General features: G+C 37.9%; 1 protein-coding gene across 7 annotated transcripts; it reads left to right on the top strand.

Annotated features, from left to right (window-relative positions):
- Positions 1 to 900: 900 nt before the first annotated feature.
- On the top strand, positions 901 to 16786 carry LOC114825617 (uncharacterized). 7 transcript variants are annotated; one of them, XR_011581940.1, is made up of 5 exons: positions 901 to 1800; positions 1904 to 1975; positions 2064 to 2163; positions 4753 to 4834; positions 16588 to 16786. XR_011581940.1 is itself a non-coding variant. In XM_029104543.2 (3 exons), the coding sequence occupies exons 1-3, from the start codon at positions 1183 to 1185 to the stop codon at positions 2067 to 2069; spliced, it is 696 nt and encodes a 231-aa protein (XP_028960376.2). In that variant the 5' UTR covers positions 901 to 1182; the 3' UTR covers positions 2070 to 2430. The 7 variants fall into 7 exon arrangements, 2 of the variants coding, with proteins under 2 accessions (XP_028960376.2, XP_028960377.2); XR_011581941.1 differs by having other exon boundaries at positions 4768 to 4834; XR_011581942.1 differs by having other exon boundaries at positions 1904 to 1970.
- The last annotated feature ends 1891 nt before the right edge of the window (positions 16787 to 18677 follow it).

An 18677-nucleotide genomic window follows, 5' to 3' on the forward strand; every position in this document is an offset into this window, starting at 1 on the left:
ATTTTCCTTTCAAAACCAAAGTTGTCTGTGCAAGAGGTTTTTATCTGTTTTAGTCAAACGGGATAATTTTACTTTATCCAACGAATTACACACTTTGGCAAATTGGATGGCGACACATGATGCAATATTCCTCACCCATGGTTGACCCTAGCTCTTATAAATACATCTTTCTACACTTCTCAGTAGGAGAGGATAAACTAATTCCCGGACATCCATCTGAGTATGCTCTTCTCTGAAAGGGTAATTGCCTGGATATCCAGACGTGGATGGATTCGGCTGTTCTCTGAAAGGGTAATTGCCCGGATAAACTAATTCTCCTGTTTGATTATTGTATTTTATTGAATAAGCTTTTTGGCTTTTCCTCAACTTATCTGGGGGTGTTGTTTGTCTCTTTTTATATTAGGCCTAATGTAATATTTGTTTTGAGTAGTGTTATTCACAAACCGATTTTTACTTATCTTACATTGTTTTTAATTTTCAACCGTCTAATCAATTAACAAAAATGTGTGAAAAGTAAAAATAAGTGTGAATAACACTATCTTTTGTTGTATGATTGATCCTAGTTTGCAAGGATTATAAATCTTTTAAATTCCTCTACCCTTTTATTGAGTCAACCATACTACCGTATGCCTCCTTGCCCAAGATGAATTTGTCACTTAGTACTACGTTTGTGGTACTTTTTTCACTTGTAATTGAGAGTTCAATTGTTGTCAAAAACAAATTTGAACCATATTACTGTAGCTAGCCAAAAACGAATCGGAAACAAAAGAAATAAATTAAAAAGCGAGGCAAAAATAGTAAATCCAAAAATCGTAACGCAGGATTAAAAAAAAAAAAACTAATGAAAATAATTTAAAAATTTTAAGTTTTAATAATAAAGATAAAATAAAAAATAAAGTAAATAGCATCATTATTAATTTTTTAAGGTGAACAGCTTTTAGAAAAAACCACAGCCCTGGCTTTCCCTGTCATCACACACAACCTACTCTCTCTCTCCCTCTCCCTCTCTTCCGCTCTCTCTCCCTCTCTCCTCCTCCACTTTCTCTCTCTAAATACTTGAAGCACTAGCATACAAGATTGATAGATAGATATATATATTTATATATAGGTTGTTTTGTATGTATAGCCGCCTGGTGGGCTTGAAACTTTGAAGGCTTGAGCTCTGCGTATTGATCAGGAATAATGGCGACAGCGCCAGTGAAGCCGCCGCTGCACAACTTCCCATTCACATTCTTGAAATGGGGGACTAAGAACGCCACTGCCAACAACCACAACCGCTACCGCCGACACGCCTCCTCCGAACCGGCCTCCGACCCAGACTCCGAACCAGACCGCTATAACCACGTCGGGTCCTCCCGCGCCGATCGCTGCCGATTATCGTTGATCCCGTGCTCGGAAAACGAGCGTCGCAGGAGCGAGGAGCGGGAGAGCGATCAAGAAGAGGAGGAAGCTGAGGTGCTACTTCAGAAGCCATGGAATTTGAGGCCCAGAATAGCTCTGGCGACGGCGTCGTTTCAAAAGGCGAGTGGCCCTAACGCTGCGGCTGCTGCAAACCGGGAAGCGCAGGAACCGGAGGGGCCAAACCGGAGTCAGAGCGAAATGATGCAGCAGCAGCAGCCGAAGTCAATGAGGTTGAGGGGTCTGGCGGAGGGGCAGAGTGTGGAGAAGAAGAAGGAGAAGAGCAAGTTTTGGATCGCTTTGTCGAAGGAGGAGATTGAAGAGGACGTGTTCGTGATGACCGGGTCGAGGCCCCCCAGAAGGCCCAAGAAGCGGCCCAAGAATGTTCAGAAACAACTCGATGTACGTCCACTTTGCCCTCTCCCATTTTGGTTGGTTTTAACATGATTTTTTTTTTATTTTATGAATTTTATGTAATTTATTTCTGGGTTGAATGAATTTGCAGAGTATTTTTCCTGGGTTGTGGCTGCTTGGTGTCACTGCAGATGCTTATAAGTCTTCAGATTCTCCATGTAAGGTATATATATATCTCTCTCTCTGAGTTTCTGCGAATTCATGTTTTGTGGGGTTTTTTATGCTAATGGATGATTGGGTTTTTGTTGCAGAGGTAGATTTGTATGGTGACTTGAAGATTGTGATTTTCTCGAAACTGCGTAAATGGAAGTTGCTGCTGCACCTGTGGAGTGGAAGCCTCAATTTTTTGAGGTATAATGTACTCAATTTTAACAGAAGAAGAATTGGAATTTACCCTATACAAGGCAGAACAAAAATATATAAGAAGGAAAAAAAGAGATAGTCTTTTTCGGCTTTATTGTATTGCTCATTAGGGGGCAGGATGCAGGGTAAATCTAGTTGCTTTACATGGAAGTAGGTCTAATATGTATATGGAGTTTATATTATATGTGCATGATATAGTGTCAATTTTAGAACTTTCTCTTGTTAATGGTATTCAGCGATTAGGCTTGTGGGAGATTTGTTGTGCTTTCGTTTATTTTTTGAATGATTCTGATAGTTTTATTATTTGTAACATGTAACTGGCTTCCCTACATCGTTGGGGAGCAGAGTTTTGCATTGTTCTGCAAACCCTATTTCAATACAGAGTTTAGTGACTTTAGTGACTGCATCCTTCCTTGTTCTGGAAAAGCTCCGACAAGGCGAGCCTTTTTTGACGTTGAATGTTAAGACATCTGCTTGTTTCATCTTTGAATTTCATGCTTTTACATACCGATGCCCGTACCCTTTGTAAGTTTTGCATTAAGGCAAGTAAATAGGTTATACATATAGGTTTGCACAATTAATGTTCAGGCATGTGGGAAATTAATATATGTTTTATGCGTGTGTAGGAAATTTGATTCTTCTGATTCCTTCTTTAATGGCATGAATGAATTTAATTATCTTGTTGTGCTTCAAGGTTAGGATCTTTTTTAGTATCTCCACGTCAGGTTAATTAGTTAATGCTAATCATTGTACTCCTGATTTGTGTGATGTTAAATCTCTGGTGTGCGTGATTTCTGCCTCCTTTCTTACCCCCCCCCCCCCTCCCCCTCCCTCCCTCCCTCCCTCCGTCTTTCTTCCTCTCCCCCTCTTTTGTTGGCTCCCAAATTCCATTTGTACTTGCTGGATTGAACCTTGGCATTGGCATTTGGCGTTATCTGAGAGATGAAGTAGGGGACTTGATTGGTCGCACGTGAAAACGGTGTTTAAACAGGCCATTCCTTGTGCTATTTTCAATTTGTTCTTAAAAGTTTCTGTGTCACAAAGAGTGTCGTTAAAACCGCTATTCTGAGCAGAAAAGGCACTTGTGTTTTATTTAACTTGTTTTCTGTCATTGATTAATCAAGCTTATTTCTGCCTGACATTTGATATGCTATTCCTACTACAATTTATGACCTGATTAGCGACGGTTTGGTATTAATGCTTCTTCTATGAATACAAAGTATTTGACATTTATTTTGTGCTTCACAATCAGGATGGAAGTCAGCTTAGCTGCTTCTTCAAGTATCAAGAAATTGGTACAAAATATTCTGCAGAGTGTAACAGGTTTCACATCATAACAATTCCATCAAACCTTCGGAATCAAATGTTTTACTTTGTTGTTGTTCTTTGTGGCTGCAGCCTCACAGGGTGTTTGTCGATTGTTAAAATTGATTAAGTGTTCATATTTCTGTGCTAGTATGTAATTGCCTTCGTTTCAAAGGTAATATTGTCACAGCCCGTCCCTGAACTTATTATATTATATTCTCGATGATGTGAATTGACGGAATTACCCCTGAGGGATGGATTGAATCGTTGGACTTGGGCAAAATTTTGGATTTTATTTTATTGCCCTAGTTTATTTTGGTCAAGTTTAGACCTAGATATTTTATGGTTGGTGTTGTAAAAATGTTGTTTTGATGATGTGTTAGTGTGACGACCACACACACGCACACTCAAAAGATCTCTCCCTCTCTCCCGTGCCTTCTCTCTCTCTCCTCTCTCTCGATTTTCCTGCAAATTCCATACAAGTTGTACGGACGACCATTGCAACCTCCTTTTCACGCACGGATCGAGCTTGTGGTTAGCATCATCATCTTCATCTCATCGTCACGAACCCATCCGTTCCATTTTTAGGACGTGAAAGCTTCGGGATCGTGAGAACCAAGAACCCTGAATGGAGGTACTATTCATGCACATGTGAATGTGGAGTTTTTGGGAGATTTCAAGCTTATAGGGACTTAAGGACCTCTCCACGAAGCTCGGAGAAGAAAAATGACTTGATTTGGACGTCGGGAAGTTGAGATATATGCATTTGAAGTTTGGCCGGATTATCGAAGGTTCCCCAGCAAATTTTCGTGGATTTTAGGTCCCAAAATAGGTATAGTTGTGTTATACTCGTCATAAGCTTCAATTTGATTCAAGTTTCATGGAATTTGGTTGAGAATTGGACAAAATATGAAGGTTTTCGTGTTTTTTCAGTTTCCAGCGAACGACGACGACGATCGGCGAGACTAACCGGAGAAGAAGATAGAATATTCCATCAAAGTTGACGGAATATTCTAATGCCGTCAGGTAAAACTAATAGATTATGTTACTTTTTAACGGAATATTCCTAACGGCGTCACTGTTACCGTCAGTGTGCCTAGCACGTGCCCACACGTGGGCGACGCGTGGGTGGTCGGAAAATTTTTCTAAAAATATGGGGATATTCGTGAGATTGTGTAGATCACATTAGTATATTCAAACATCTTATTTGAGCAATGTATGAGAATTTATTAGCTAGTATTGATTATGTGCTTTAAATTAACGTTTTTATAGTTGTTTTGCATATAGGGGAGACTTATCCCGAGGACGAGCGCAGTCAAGGACGACTCGGGGGCTACAACCCTTCAACATACTAGTGAGTGGGCTTTTGGTTTTCAGTATATACTTATATACTTGATATTTTCCCAGAAAATGCGTTTAAATGAAAGTATGCCTTGAAATACCATGCATATAAATTTATATTCCATATATGAACTGGTATATGATGCATATTATATAATTGTGCTGCTGTGGATGCTCAGGTAAGCCCATGTGAGTTATGAATAGTGATTGTGATTAAAGTTGTGATTGTGAAACATTGAGCTCATAAACCTGCACCTAGGGTGATTGTGATTTAGCCAAAGATATGGCACATGCCTGTATATAATGTCACCTCCCGTACCATATGCTCACATTGGATCCAATTTAGGTGCACAGTCTTATCGTACAGACCATCATAGGTGGTTCCGACTCATAGGTGACTAGCGATTCATTGCCCAGTTATCATGAGAGCGTTATATTGAGCATAATTATATTACACCCAGTCTTGTCGTACAAACCCTTTTAGTGGTTCTGACTTGTGTGTAGTGTAGTGTTGTATAGGTCATTGTAGTAATTCCGCCTAGATTGACTAATGAGCTATGAATTCAGCCGTATAGACTTCCTCAGGGGTTCCAACTAATATGTTATTTTTCATGAATTTATTCTCACATGAGTTACTTATTATATTTTATGTTTTGGTATGGCTGATAGGATTAAAAGCACACCACAAAGTAGCACACAAATGTCCTATTGATTTTCCTTATTAACACTAAGATTTGTCAATTGTAGCATATGAAAATAAGGGTCTTTTCCGTAGAAGATTGTTTTATCTAACTACCTAAAATGTCACAAAAACTGGGTTGCTGTCCCTCCTGACCAGCCACCAAAAAATAATTATTAGATCGACTTATACTTTATCTAAAGTCTACGAAATTTTATATGCAGATACTAGACACACAGAGCTACACTCACACAAATATTTGGGATTTTTGGAGTTGATTTGCTATTTAAATTAAATCGAATAAAAACAGGACAGAAACAGATATTAAGTAGTTCACAAATTAAGAAAAACGAGTTAGGGGTATTGCTATCCACCACCCAATAATCATGCAAACATGTTATGTTTCATTCAAATTTCTTTTATTTCCGGATGAAGATGCTCAAGTTGGCTCAATGTTAGAACTCAACATATTACTCTTTCTTACGTAGTATGTTAAGAGAATGTCGTTTTCAACTTAACTTAGTCCCTAGCATGCAATCTAGAATGACGTGTTCATAGATTTAATAAGTAGAAATCATTAAGAACGAAAAGAGTTTTGAGTCATCACAAGGCATCGTAACTACTGGCGTTGTTTTACTTATCCTAGAAATTGGTTCACATGTTCGCAATTAACAAGTACTACTCTAGAACATATGTAGGTCCTCATTCGACAAGGGTAAGCACACACATTCATAGCATTAGAATCCTAGATATGCTTACTAAGTATGCATCCATAGAAAACAAATAAAGAATTCATCAATGAGACAAGTAGTGAACCAATTTTCATCCATTCATAAAAGTAATTCAAACAAAATGTCATAACAAACTTGCAATCATATTCGGGGCTTCAAAACAGCCCCCTAACTTCTAAAAATTTAGTTACACATAGTTCTCAAATTAAACCAAAAGAAAGACATGAGTTTGAGAAGATAAAACCGAAAGAAGAGAATGCCAAGATTTCCTCCTTCCTTTCTTTCCTTCCTCAACGCAGTAGCCTTGCCTTTTTTTCCTTCATTTCCTTCTTTTTTTTTTCTATCTTTTTTTCCTAAAAAAATAAACTACTCTTTTGCCGCTGCAACCTCAACCTTTATGCCCATGCTTGCTGCCTCATTTCTACTCCATAACTCACCCCACTAATAGCCAATTAGTGATGACAATAAGTGAGAGGAAATGGTAAAACAATTGTAACTCTTTGGGTAGTCTTTATGCCAATTACTCCCACTTAATTCTCATCTTTATTTTCATTTCCTCTGATATTTGAATAGGTATCAGCTGGCTTATTCTTGGCTGCATCAGTTTTGGCTGCTAGATTTATTGGGTTTATTGCTTTCATTGCAGTTACAAACTGCCCAGTCTCTTGTAAACCTTTCAGTGTTAAAACGGCCATAACTTCTTCTACAAAAATGCTATTAACAATCCGCGAAATGCTCCAGAAAATAGACATCCGTAGCTTTCCAAGCATATAAGGCTCATTCTCTAATTCATTTTGAACTGTTCGCAACTTGCTTCCAAAGTCAGCTGACATGCACAGGCAGTTTTGACGAATTTGTTACTTAATATCCAACTTGTGCTATTTTTCTTTTCTTTGCTTGACAAATCCTAGAAAACACAAAAACAAAGTAAATAACTCAAAAAAATAAGGAACTAACTAGGAAAAGACAAGTAATTTGATGTAAAGTATATATAAATAGGAGCTTATCAAAAACCCCCACACTTAGCTTTTGCTAGTCCTCGAGCAAAACGAAGAAAATATGAAAAAGTAGCAACATGAAAAACAATAGCTTCCCCCTATGTGACCGTCATAGAATTTCATTCAAGAAAACAAATCATCAAGAACCTTAGCTAGCACCAAACAAGCTAATCCAAGCTCATCTTCCTTATTCAAATGTTAGCAATAACCTTTTAATCATCTATGAAGTGTAGTGTGTGTAATAGCCATGCTAATGCAATTTCAAGTTTTTTTTTTTAAAACACCACATGCTAACTAGTGATCTTCTCACGGGACATACACTCAATCACATATATGTTTAGTTTAACGTGTTTCGCTCAAAGAATCAGATGTGAAAGATCTACCATAAGCTTGCATAAAGATCTCATCTCTACAATCATAATTGCAAAACTTAAATCAAGAGGACTTTTGTTGGTTGTAATGAGGCTTAGGAAGAGGGTTATAGAAATGAAAGGATAGGTAAACACAAGTTCCAAGCTACATTGCAAGCAATTCTCTTGTTGAGATTTACAAGAACTAAAGCTCTCAAACCACTCTACTAATACCTCCAACCACATCGCTAAACTGAAACTTTAAAAACTTTTTATTTGCTTTGTATACTTTTTTTTTTCGAACTAATTTTGCACATAACTAAATACAAACATGAAATACCCCCACACTTATTCTTTTTCCAAACTCCTTCAAAGTACTTCACAAACATTTCTCATAAGACAATCTCACATTGCTCACTAGCTAGCTTGGAAAGGGTAAGGAAAAATGTTTAAGGTATAAGGGTAGACATATCTGGTGATAAGAAATAAAAAGCTCAACATATACAGCTCAAATTGGCAATCTAATGATATTATTTTTCTTTAAGAAACATGCTTATTTGGGCCATAGTGATAAACCTAATGCCTCTATCATTTTCAAGTTCATGCAATCAAATGACAAATATTTTGAAAGATCGTTACGCAAGTTCTAAAGATGTAAGTCACATAAGTTCATCATACATGAAAGAATATGAGTGTGAAAAATGCACACACTTTCAATAGGCTCAAAAACTTACGTAGGTTGTATATGGTCACTATATTCACATGCGAAGTTTTAAGTCATACTTTAGTTTCACATCAACAAGGCTATGTGGATTTGGTTTTTCACATATGATTAAACATGTACAAGGCTAACAGGAGAATAAGGAATTTCACACGACACATGCTTACTAAATTCTTGATCCTTGTAGTTCAAATTCGATCCAATTATATCATTGGGTCGGGAAACTAACAAAAATCTAATTCAAAGCAATAAATAAAACAAGACAATATTTTTTTGAATTTTCAAATTTTCTGAATGTTTTTGTGTTTTTGTTTAGAGTAAATAAAACTAACTAAGAAAACAAAAAGAAACAACATGAAAACAAATCAAACCAGTTCAAATTTTCAATTTGGTCATTTTTTTTCAATCCTTACCCCCAAACTTAAATTGAACATTGTCCCCAATGTCAAAAAAAAAAAAAAAAAAAAAAAACACACAATAATACATAAAATTAAAATAAAATAAAATAGTAAGAAACAAAATGAAGCATTTGGACTGAAAACTTCCCCAATTTGCAGTAAAATCAAACAGTGACCCCAAACTCCAATTTTGCAAACAACTCCAATGGTAGGCACGATCAAATTTTCCTACAAAGAAAAGAAATAATTCAGTTTAGCATGCAAGAAAATTCAGAAAACAAAAACAAACGGAAAATTGAAAAATGAAATAAAAAGACAATGAATAGAAATATTGGTTTGCCTCCCAATAAGCGCTTGCTTTTACATCCGCAGCTAGACGGTACCAAGAGTAATCATCCAAGGGGAGATGGTTTTTGGAAGGGTACAACCTCCACATCATGCTCCGCAAAAGACTCATAATATGGCTTGAGTCTATGCCCATTCACTTTGAACATGTTTCTGGTCTTTGCACTTTGGATTTTCACTGCACCATGAGGAAAAATATTAGTTATAACAAATGGACCAACCCATCGAGAACGAAGTTTACCTGGAAATAACCGAAGGCGAGAATTAAGTAGAAGAACTTTTTGTCCAATGGAAAAGCTCTTCCTTGATATCATCTTGTCATGAAATGCCTTTGATTTCTCCTTGTATATTCGACTAGACTCGTATGCATCATTCCGGATTTCTTCTAACTTTTTCAATTGAAGCTTTCTATTCTGTCCGACAACACTCATGTCCATGTTGTAGGCTTTGATCGCCCAATAAGCTTTGTGTTCTAACTCTACTGGAAGACGACATGATTTCCCATAAACTAACTGAAATGGGGACATTCCAATAGGAGTCTTATAAGCAGTCCTATAAGCCTACAATGCATCGTTTAAGTGCATGCTCCAATCCTTCCTACTAGGACTCACAGTTTTCTCCAAAATTTGCTTCACCTCACGGTTTGATACTTCTGCTTGACCGCTAGTTTGCGGATGATAAGGTGTAGACACCTTATGTGTGACATTGTACTTCCTAAGCAACGCTTCAAATGTTCGATTGCAAAAGTGACTCCCTCCATCGCTGATGATTGCTCTAGGTGTTCCAAATCTTGCAAAGATGTTAATCTTAATAAAATCTGAAACAACTTTTGAATCATTAGTTTTGGTGGCTTTCGCTTCCACCCATTTAGAAACATAATCCACAGCCAATAAAATGTAAAGAAAACTATTTGAAGATGGAAAAGGTCCCATGAAATCAATGCTCCACACATCAAAGATCTCAACAACCAAAATAGGGGTTTGTGGCAATTGATTTATTGGGCCCAAGTTACCTGTTCGTTGACAACGATCACATGTTGCACCAAACTCGTACGCATCCTTAAACACACGAGGCCAATAAAAACCACTATCTAACACCTTCAGGGCTGTCCTCTTTGCTCCAAAATGGCCACCACATGCATAAGAAAGACAAAAAGTTAGAATAGATTTAAACTTAGATTCGGGGACACACCTTTTAATCAATTGATCAGTGCAATATTTCCACAAATAAGGATCATCCCACTCGGAGAATTTGGCGGTTTTGACAAGCTTATCTTTCTGAGCACGTGTAAAATCATCCGAAATCTTTTTGATGACCTTGTAATTGATAATATCTGCATACCAAGGGTCAATAGCCTTTAATGAAAACAATTGCTCATCCGGAAAACTCACGTAAAGGGATAAAATCTTCCTCTATGTTTGAATGCACAAATCTACTAAGATGATCTGCTACAACATTCTCACTGCCTTTCTTATCCTTGATCTCCAAGTCAAACTCTTGAAGCAGAAGTATACATCGAATGAGTCGCGGTTTTGCATCTTTTTTTTTTAGTAGATACTTCAAAGTTGCATGGTCAGAAAACACAATAACTTTAGTCCCAATCAGATAAGATCTAAATTTTTCTAAAGCAAATACAACAGCTAGAAGCTCATTCTCTGTCGTTGAATAATTCAACTGTGCATCATTGAGTGTTCGAGATGCATAATAGATGACATGTGGCACTTTGTTGACACGCTGCCCTAGAACTGCACCAACAACATAGTCTGAAGCACCGCACATCAACTCCTTAAGCTTGTTGAATGCTACCACACACTCTTCATTCATATCAAATGTTACATCCTTTTGAAGTAAACGGCATAAGAGTCTAGAAATCATTGAGAAGTCCTTCATAAACCTACGGTAGAAACCTGCATGTCCAAGAAAAGAACGAACCTCCCTGACAGTAGTAGGGAGGGGTAAAGAACTAACAAGTTCTACTTTAGATTTATCAACTTCAATTCCCTTTTCAGATATGATATGTCCTAGAACTAATCCATATGAAACCATGAAATGACATTTTTCCCAATTTAAGACTAGATTAGTTTCTTGGCAACGTTTTAAAACTAGAGACAAATTATGTAGACATGTATCAAAAGAATCACCATAAACTGAAAAATCATCCATGAACACTTCAATTATTTTCTCAATCATATCAAAAAAGATACTTACCATACACCTTTGAAATGTGGCGGGAGCGTTGCAAAGTCCTAACGGCATCCTCTGGTATGCAAATGTGCCAAATGGACATGTGAAAGTCGTCTTTTCTTGATCCTCCAGAGCAACTGCAATTTGATTATATCCAGAATATCCATCAAGAAAGCAATAATGAGAATGACCAGCTAACCTTTCTAACATTTGATCTATGAATGAGACTGGAAAGTGATCCTTGCATGTGGTGTTATTTATCTTCCGATAATCTGTACAGACTCTCCAACTATTTTGTACACGTGTAAGCACTAGCTCACTAGCTTCATTCTTAACAACTGTGACTCCGGATCGCTTCGAAACTACTTGAACAGGGATCACCCACTTGTTGTTTGAAATATGATATATGATGCCAACATCTAGAAGTTTGATAACCTCTTTCTTAACGACCTTCATCATGAATGGGTTCAAACGGCGTTGAGCTTCCCTTGTTGGTTTTGCACCTTTCTCTAGCAGAATCCTATGCATACATGTAGCTGGATTTATACCTTTGATATCTGCAATACTCCAAGCTATGGCAGTTTTGTGATCCTTCAGTACCCGAATCAGTTTCTCCCTCTCTTCTGTTGTGAGATGTGATGATATGATAACCGGTAATGTTTCATCCTCTCAAAAAAATGCATACTTCAAATGTTCAGGAATCGGTTTAAGCTCCAATTTAGGTGCCTGAATCACAGAAGGAAGAGTTTTTTCGTTAGAAGTAGGAAAAGAAATAAAATAGGAAGAACACTTACCATGAATTGGTGAAAGAGACTCAAGAGTGGCCACTGTTTGGATTAATTCTTCTTCAATGTGCTCAGAATAATTAAGCTTTTCATGTGTAATGCTATGCACTAATGCCTTCTCTAAATTATCTTGTCCCACACCTTCATTAAAATAATCCTGCACAAAATAGTCAAACACATCAATAGACAAACAAGATTCTAATTCACTAGGGTACCTCATAGCATTGAAGATTTTGAACTTGGCGCTTTCCCCATCAATTTCCATGGTTAAGGTACCATCGTAGACATCAATCTTCGTACGTGCCGTTCTAAGGAATGATCTTCCCAATATAAGAGGAAGTGCAGTAGGCATAGGGTCATGTTCCATCTCAAGAACAAAAAAATCAACGGGAAAAATGAGCTCATTCACTTGCACAAGTACATCCTCCAATAGGCCTTTGGGATATCTACTTGAACGATCTGCCAACTGGATTACTACATTTGTTTCCTTCAAGTCTCCAAGGTTCAATGACTCATACACTGAATATGGCATCAGATTGATGGATGCCCCCAAATCACACAATGTTCTCCCAAACTCTTTGCCTCCAATTACATATGGAATGGTAAAGTTACCGGCATCTTTCAACTTCGGTGGCAGCTTTCTCTGCAAAACAGCTGATACTTCCTCGCTCAATGCCACAGTTTCTTGATCATTGAATCTCCTCTTGTTCGTACAAAGCTCTTTAAAGAACTTTGCATACTTGGGCACTTGTTTTATGGCATCTAAAAGAGGTAAGTTCACTTGGACTTTCCGGAAAGTATCCAAGATTTCCTTATCAGTTTGCTATTTCTTAGACTTCATAAACCTACGAGGAAAAGGAACAGGGACACATGAGTTAAATGAATTTTGAACTTTTTTACTTACCTTATCAAAATCTTTTGTGTTCAATTCTGTAGCTTTAAAAGACTTTTCAGTTTCTGTTGAAGCCTCATCTTGCTCAAGATTCTTGGTTTGTAGCTCTCCTTGCTCATTTGTATCTTTTCTAGTCCTCTTTTGCATCCTTGACTGCTCAAAAACTTCTTTTCCACTCCTTAAAGTCACTCCTTAAAGTCACAACATTCATCTGTTCCGCATTTGGATTCACCACGGTCTAGCTAGGCAACCTTCCTAGTTGGTGTTGTTGCCCTATCAAACTTGCTAACTGACTCATTTAGCGCTCAAGGTTTTCAATTGCTTTGTCTATTTTCTGTTGATGAGATTGAGTAGAGTTAGCTAAGGAAGCAATTAAATCCTCAAGAGACTTACTTGGAGCTTATTGTTGTTGAGGCTGAAATGGTGCATGCGGTCTTGCTTAAAAGAAGCCAGGTGGACGGTTATAGTGTTAGGAACAGATTGTTGTCCGTTGTCTTGATTGTTCCACTTTAAGTGTGGATGATCGTGCCGCCCTGCGTTATAGTTGTTGGAGTGTGGATCATACTTTTGCCTTTGTGGCCCCTGAAACCCTCCTAACGCATTAGCTTACTCAAGACCACCTTGATCCATCAATGAAGGGCACATGTCCGTGGCATGTCCCATTTTTGAACATACATCGCACACCTGTTTTGGAGCCACCATAACTTGTTGCACAAGATTAGTCAAGTTAGCTAATTGTAATTCAATACTAGAATTAGCACTTACCTCGTTAACTTTCTTAAGAGGTAGCTCATCTCACCTTTCAAATTGTCGTGTATTGCCAGCAATGTTCTTTAGCAATGCCTTAGCATTAGTTGGTGTCTCGTCCATGAATGCTCCTCCACTTGCTGCATCAAGCATTACACGATCAGTACCACACAATCCTTCATAAAAATATTGTATTAAAAGATGCTCTGAAATTTGATGATTAGGACAAGATGCAACCAAATATGTGAATCGCTCATAGTAATCTCCAAAGGGTTCTCCATGTTGTTGTCGGATTGCATATATGTCATTCCTTATGCTTGCAGCTTTTGTGGCCGGAAAATATTGCTCTAAGAATGTTTGCTTCACCTGGTTCCATGTGTTCATTGATCCCGGAGGTAAATTGTAAAGTCACTCCTTTGCCTTGGCTTCTAATGTAAATGGGAATGCCCTCAACTTGACTTGCTCCTCATCCACATTTGCTGGTCTCATTCCCGAGCATACCACGTGAAACTCCATGAGATGCTTGTTGGCATCCTCTGTTGAGGAGTCATGGAACTTAGGCAAGTAGTGAATCATGCCGGACTTGAGCTCAAATCCTCCATCTGCATTTAGATAGGTGATGCACAATGGTTGTTGATCCGTATTCGGTGTTGCCAACTCCCTCAAAGTACGATTATCAGCCATGCCTTCTTGTGGTTCTTCCTCCTCTTCTGAACTCAAATGTAATGGAGAAGATGGTGGTAAGGACACCGATGCACGCTTCTGCTTGATTTTTCTTTGAAACTTTTGAAGTGTTCGTTCAAGCTCAGGATCGTACGAAGCTAGATCAATGCTCTTGGACCTTCGAGTATGCATATACTACGAAGAGTACCTGAAATAAAAACAAAAACAAAAACACTAATGAGACAAGAAAAGAAAACAACAGAAAAATAAGTAATTAGAAATAACAATCCCTGACGACACGGCACCAAAAATTTGATAGGATTAAAAACACACCACAAAGTAGCACACAAATGTCCTATTGATTTTCCTTATTAACACTAAGATTTGTCAATTGTAGAATATGAAAATAAGGGTCTTTCCCGCAGAAGATTGTTTTATCTAACTACCTAAAATGTCAAAAAAAACTGGGTTGCTGTCTCTACTGACCAGCCACCGAAAAATAATTATTAAACCGACTTATACTTATCTTAAGTCTACCAAATTTTATATGCAGATACTAGACACACAAAGCTACACTCACACAAATTTTTGGGATTTGTTGAGTTGATTTGCTATTTAAATTAAATCAAACAAAAACAGGACAGAAACAGATATTAAGTAGTTCACAAATTAAGAAAAACGAGTTAGGGGTATTGCTATCCACCACCAAATAATCATGCAAACATGTTATGCTTCATTCAAATTTCTTTTATTTCCGGATGAAGATGCTCAAGTTGGCTCAATGTTAGTACTCAACCTATTACTCTTTCTTACGTCGTATATTAAGAGAATGGCGTTTTCAACTTAACTTAGTCCCTAGCATGCAATCTAGAATGGCGTGTTCATAGATTTAACAAGTAGAAATCATTAAGAACGAAAAGAGTTTGAGTCATCACAAGGCATCGTAACTACTGGCATTATCTTACTTATCCTAGAAATTGGTTCACATGTTAATCGCAATTAACAAGTACTACTCTAGAACATATGTAGGTTCTCATTCGACAAGAGCAGGCACACACATATTCATAGCATTAGAATCCTAGATATGCTTACTAAGTATGCATCCATAGAAAACAAATAAAGAATTCATCAATGAGACAAGTAGTGAACCAATTTTCATCATTCATAAAAGGAATTCAAACAAAATGTCATAACAAACTTGCAATCATATTCGGGGCTTCAAAACAGCCCCGAATTTTGAAGCCCCGAATTTCTAAAAATTAAGTTACATATAGTTCTCAAATTAAACCAAAAGAAAGACATGAGTTTGAGAAGATAAAACCGAAAGAAGAGAATGCCAAGATTTCCTCCTTCCTTTCCTTCCTTCCTCAACGCAGCAGCCTTGCCTTTTTTTCCTTCCTTTCCTTCTTTTTTTTTCTATCTTTTTTTCCTAAAAAAAAACTACTCTTTTGCCGCTGCAACCTCAGCCTTTATGCCCATGCTTGCTGCCTCATTTCCACTCTATAACTCACCCCACTAATAGCCAATTAGTGATGACAATAAGTGAGAGGAAATGGTAAAACAATTGTAAATCTTTGGGTAGCCTTTATGCCAATTACTCCCACTTCTTCATCATCTTTATTTTCATTTCCTTTGATATTTGAATAGGTATCAGCTGGCTTGTTCTTGGCTGCATTAGTTTTGGTTGCTAGATTTATTGGGTTTATTGCTTTCATTGCAGTTATAAACTGCCCAGTCTCTTGTGAACCTTTCAGTGTTAAAACAGCCATAACTTCTTCTACAAAAATGCTATTAACAATCCGCGAAATGCTCCAAAAAATAGACATCCGTAGCTTTGCAAGCATAGAAGGCTCATTCTCTAATTCATTTTGAGCTGTTCGCAACTTGCTTCCAAAGTCAGCTGACCTGCATAGGCAGTTTTGACGAATTTGTTACTTAATATCCAACTTGTGCTATTTTTCTTTTCTTTGCTTGAAAAATCCTAGAAAACACAAAAACAAAGTAAATAGCTCAAAAAATAAGGAACTAATTAAGAAAAGACAAGTGAATTTGATGTAAAGTATATATAAATATGAGTTTATCAATGGCATACTTATGAATATAGTTATGTGAAGCATGATTTGAATTGAGATATTTATATATATGTTTATATTCTATTTTTGGGAAAATTATACATGTTTTACGGTGAGGGGTTAGAGCATTTTAATGATGAAATGGTTTTGAAAAACATTTATTTTTGCCCACTCACATTTTCTGTTTTGCGCCCCTTCCAGGTTTTAGGTAGACTTGCTGTTGGTGGCTTTGAGGATTTCAGCGGTTCTGACAGAATAAAATAATTGTAGGACGTCTTCTGATACTGTATAATTAATAATTGTCCTACTGGACTGCACCTAGACTTTCTATGCTCTGATTAGGAGTATTTACTCTTGTATCTCACTCCTAGCACTTCCTATTATTAGTGTACTTTAGTAACTTTCGGTTTTTATTTATTCGTATATTTCCTACTGGACTGCACCTAGACTTTCTATGCTCTGATTAGGAGTATTTACTCTTGTATCTCACTCCTAGCACTTCCTATTATTAGTGTACTTTAGTAACTTTCGGTTTTTATTTATTCGTATATTTCTTATCTTTATTGCTTCCGCATTGTGCACATAGTTACATCACCCTCACGTGACAGCCAGCATGCCTCGCTCTCGGCCGGGGTGTGTCAATTTGGTATCAGAGCCTAGGTTTAGCAGTCCTGTATATCTTGTGAATGATCTAATCATTGTGATGTCTTCTGTCAAAACTATGCCGCCTCGTAGAGAGTCACATCACTCAGCTGAACCTAGTTTCCCTGATATTGCTCAATTAGGGGAAGTTATAGTTAATGTCATTCAGTCTTCGTTCTGTCCTCCTCAAATGACACCTCTTGAGACTGTGTATAACCTAAAGCTGACTCATTTCATGGGAATGAAGGACATGAGGGATTGGAAAAGTGGCTTAATCATGTTAAGAAGACTTTCCTTGTGATGCAGAGTCAAGGGAATCTTCCTCTTGATAGGTGGGTTGAGACGACTACCTAGTTTTTGGGTCCGGAGCCTGCATCCTGGTGGAGACAAAAGTCATATCAGATGCCACTAGAGGTTGTAGCAGATGGGGAAGTGTTTAAACAGTTGTTTTGGAAAAGGTTTATTCCCTCTGAGTACATTGATCGTAAGAAACAAGAGTTTACTCATGATCGCAAGAAACAAGAGTTTACTCATATGAAACAAGGAAATATGTCAACAAATGAGTATTACAGGAGGTTCCCTGATTTGTCTCGATATGATCCGGGGGTTGCTGCTAATCCAGTTGAGATGTTACATCGCTTCAGGTTGGGTACTAAAAATAAATAGCGTTCTATAGCGACATCGACTCCCTGTGCCACTTACCAGGAGTTTTATGAGGTTTTAATGCGGATTGAGGACTCAGAGAACATGCCCAATGAAAGTGAAGATGAAGAAGAAAAGAATGGGAACGAGAGACGAGATGATAAAGGTAAAGGTCAATCATCTCAAGGACCTCGTAAGACCCAGAGTTTTAAGAGAAGTAGTGGCAGTTCCAGCTCTTCTAGTGGAGGCTTAAGCTCTAATATGCTAAGGAGAGGTGGTAGATTTTCTAGAAGCCTGAGATTTTAGAGGCAGAGAGACTTTGGTGGTTCAAGTGCTCCTTTATGCCGTAGGTGTAACAATAGGCATTTTAGGGAATGTAGGAGAGGTAGCAGTGCATGCTATACTTATGGACAAATGGGGCATAGGGTTGCACATTACCCTCAGAATCAGCAGAGGCCCCAACAACCTTCCTTACCACCACATGCGCCGACCCAGCCAGCTTCAGGATCTAGTGGTTATGGCCAGACTGGACGTGGTGGTGCTTATCATTATCAGGGCGACGCCGCTCCTTATACTTCAGGACAGTATCGGTATTCGCAGGACCCTCCTTATCAGGGTGGTTACCCTCAGTATCAGGGAGGTTCTATGCCATATCAGCCACATTTAGCTGGTGGATCCCAATGGTACCAAGGGGGACAGCCTCAGCAGGTAGAGATTGTTGCTAGTAGTGTAAGGTCTTCGAGGTAGTCTGGTCAGCCAAGACAATGACGAGGTATTCACGCTAACAAAGGTCGTGGTGGACGACAACAGAATCAAGGACGTATCCATAACATGACACTGCAAGAAGCTCAGAATAATCCTGATTTAATCATGGGTATGTTAAATATTCTTGGTCATTTTGCTAGAGTATTGATTGATTGTGATGCTACGCATTCTGTTGTTTCTCATACATTTGCTCAAGTGACGCAACTTCATCCTACACCTCTAGGATTCGATTTAGAATTTTC

This window comes from Malus domestica, chromosome 06 (assembly GCF_042453785.1).
Source record: "Malus domestica chromosome 06, GDT2T_hap1".
In the NCBI taxonomy this organism is placed as follows: Eukaryota; Viridiplantae; Streptophyta; class Magnoliopsida; order Rosales; family Rosaceae; genus Malus; species Malus domestica.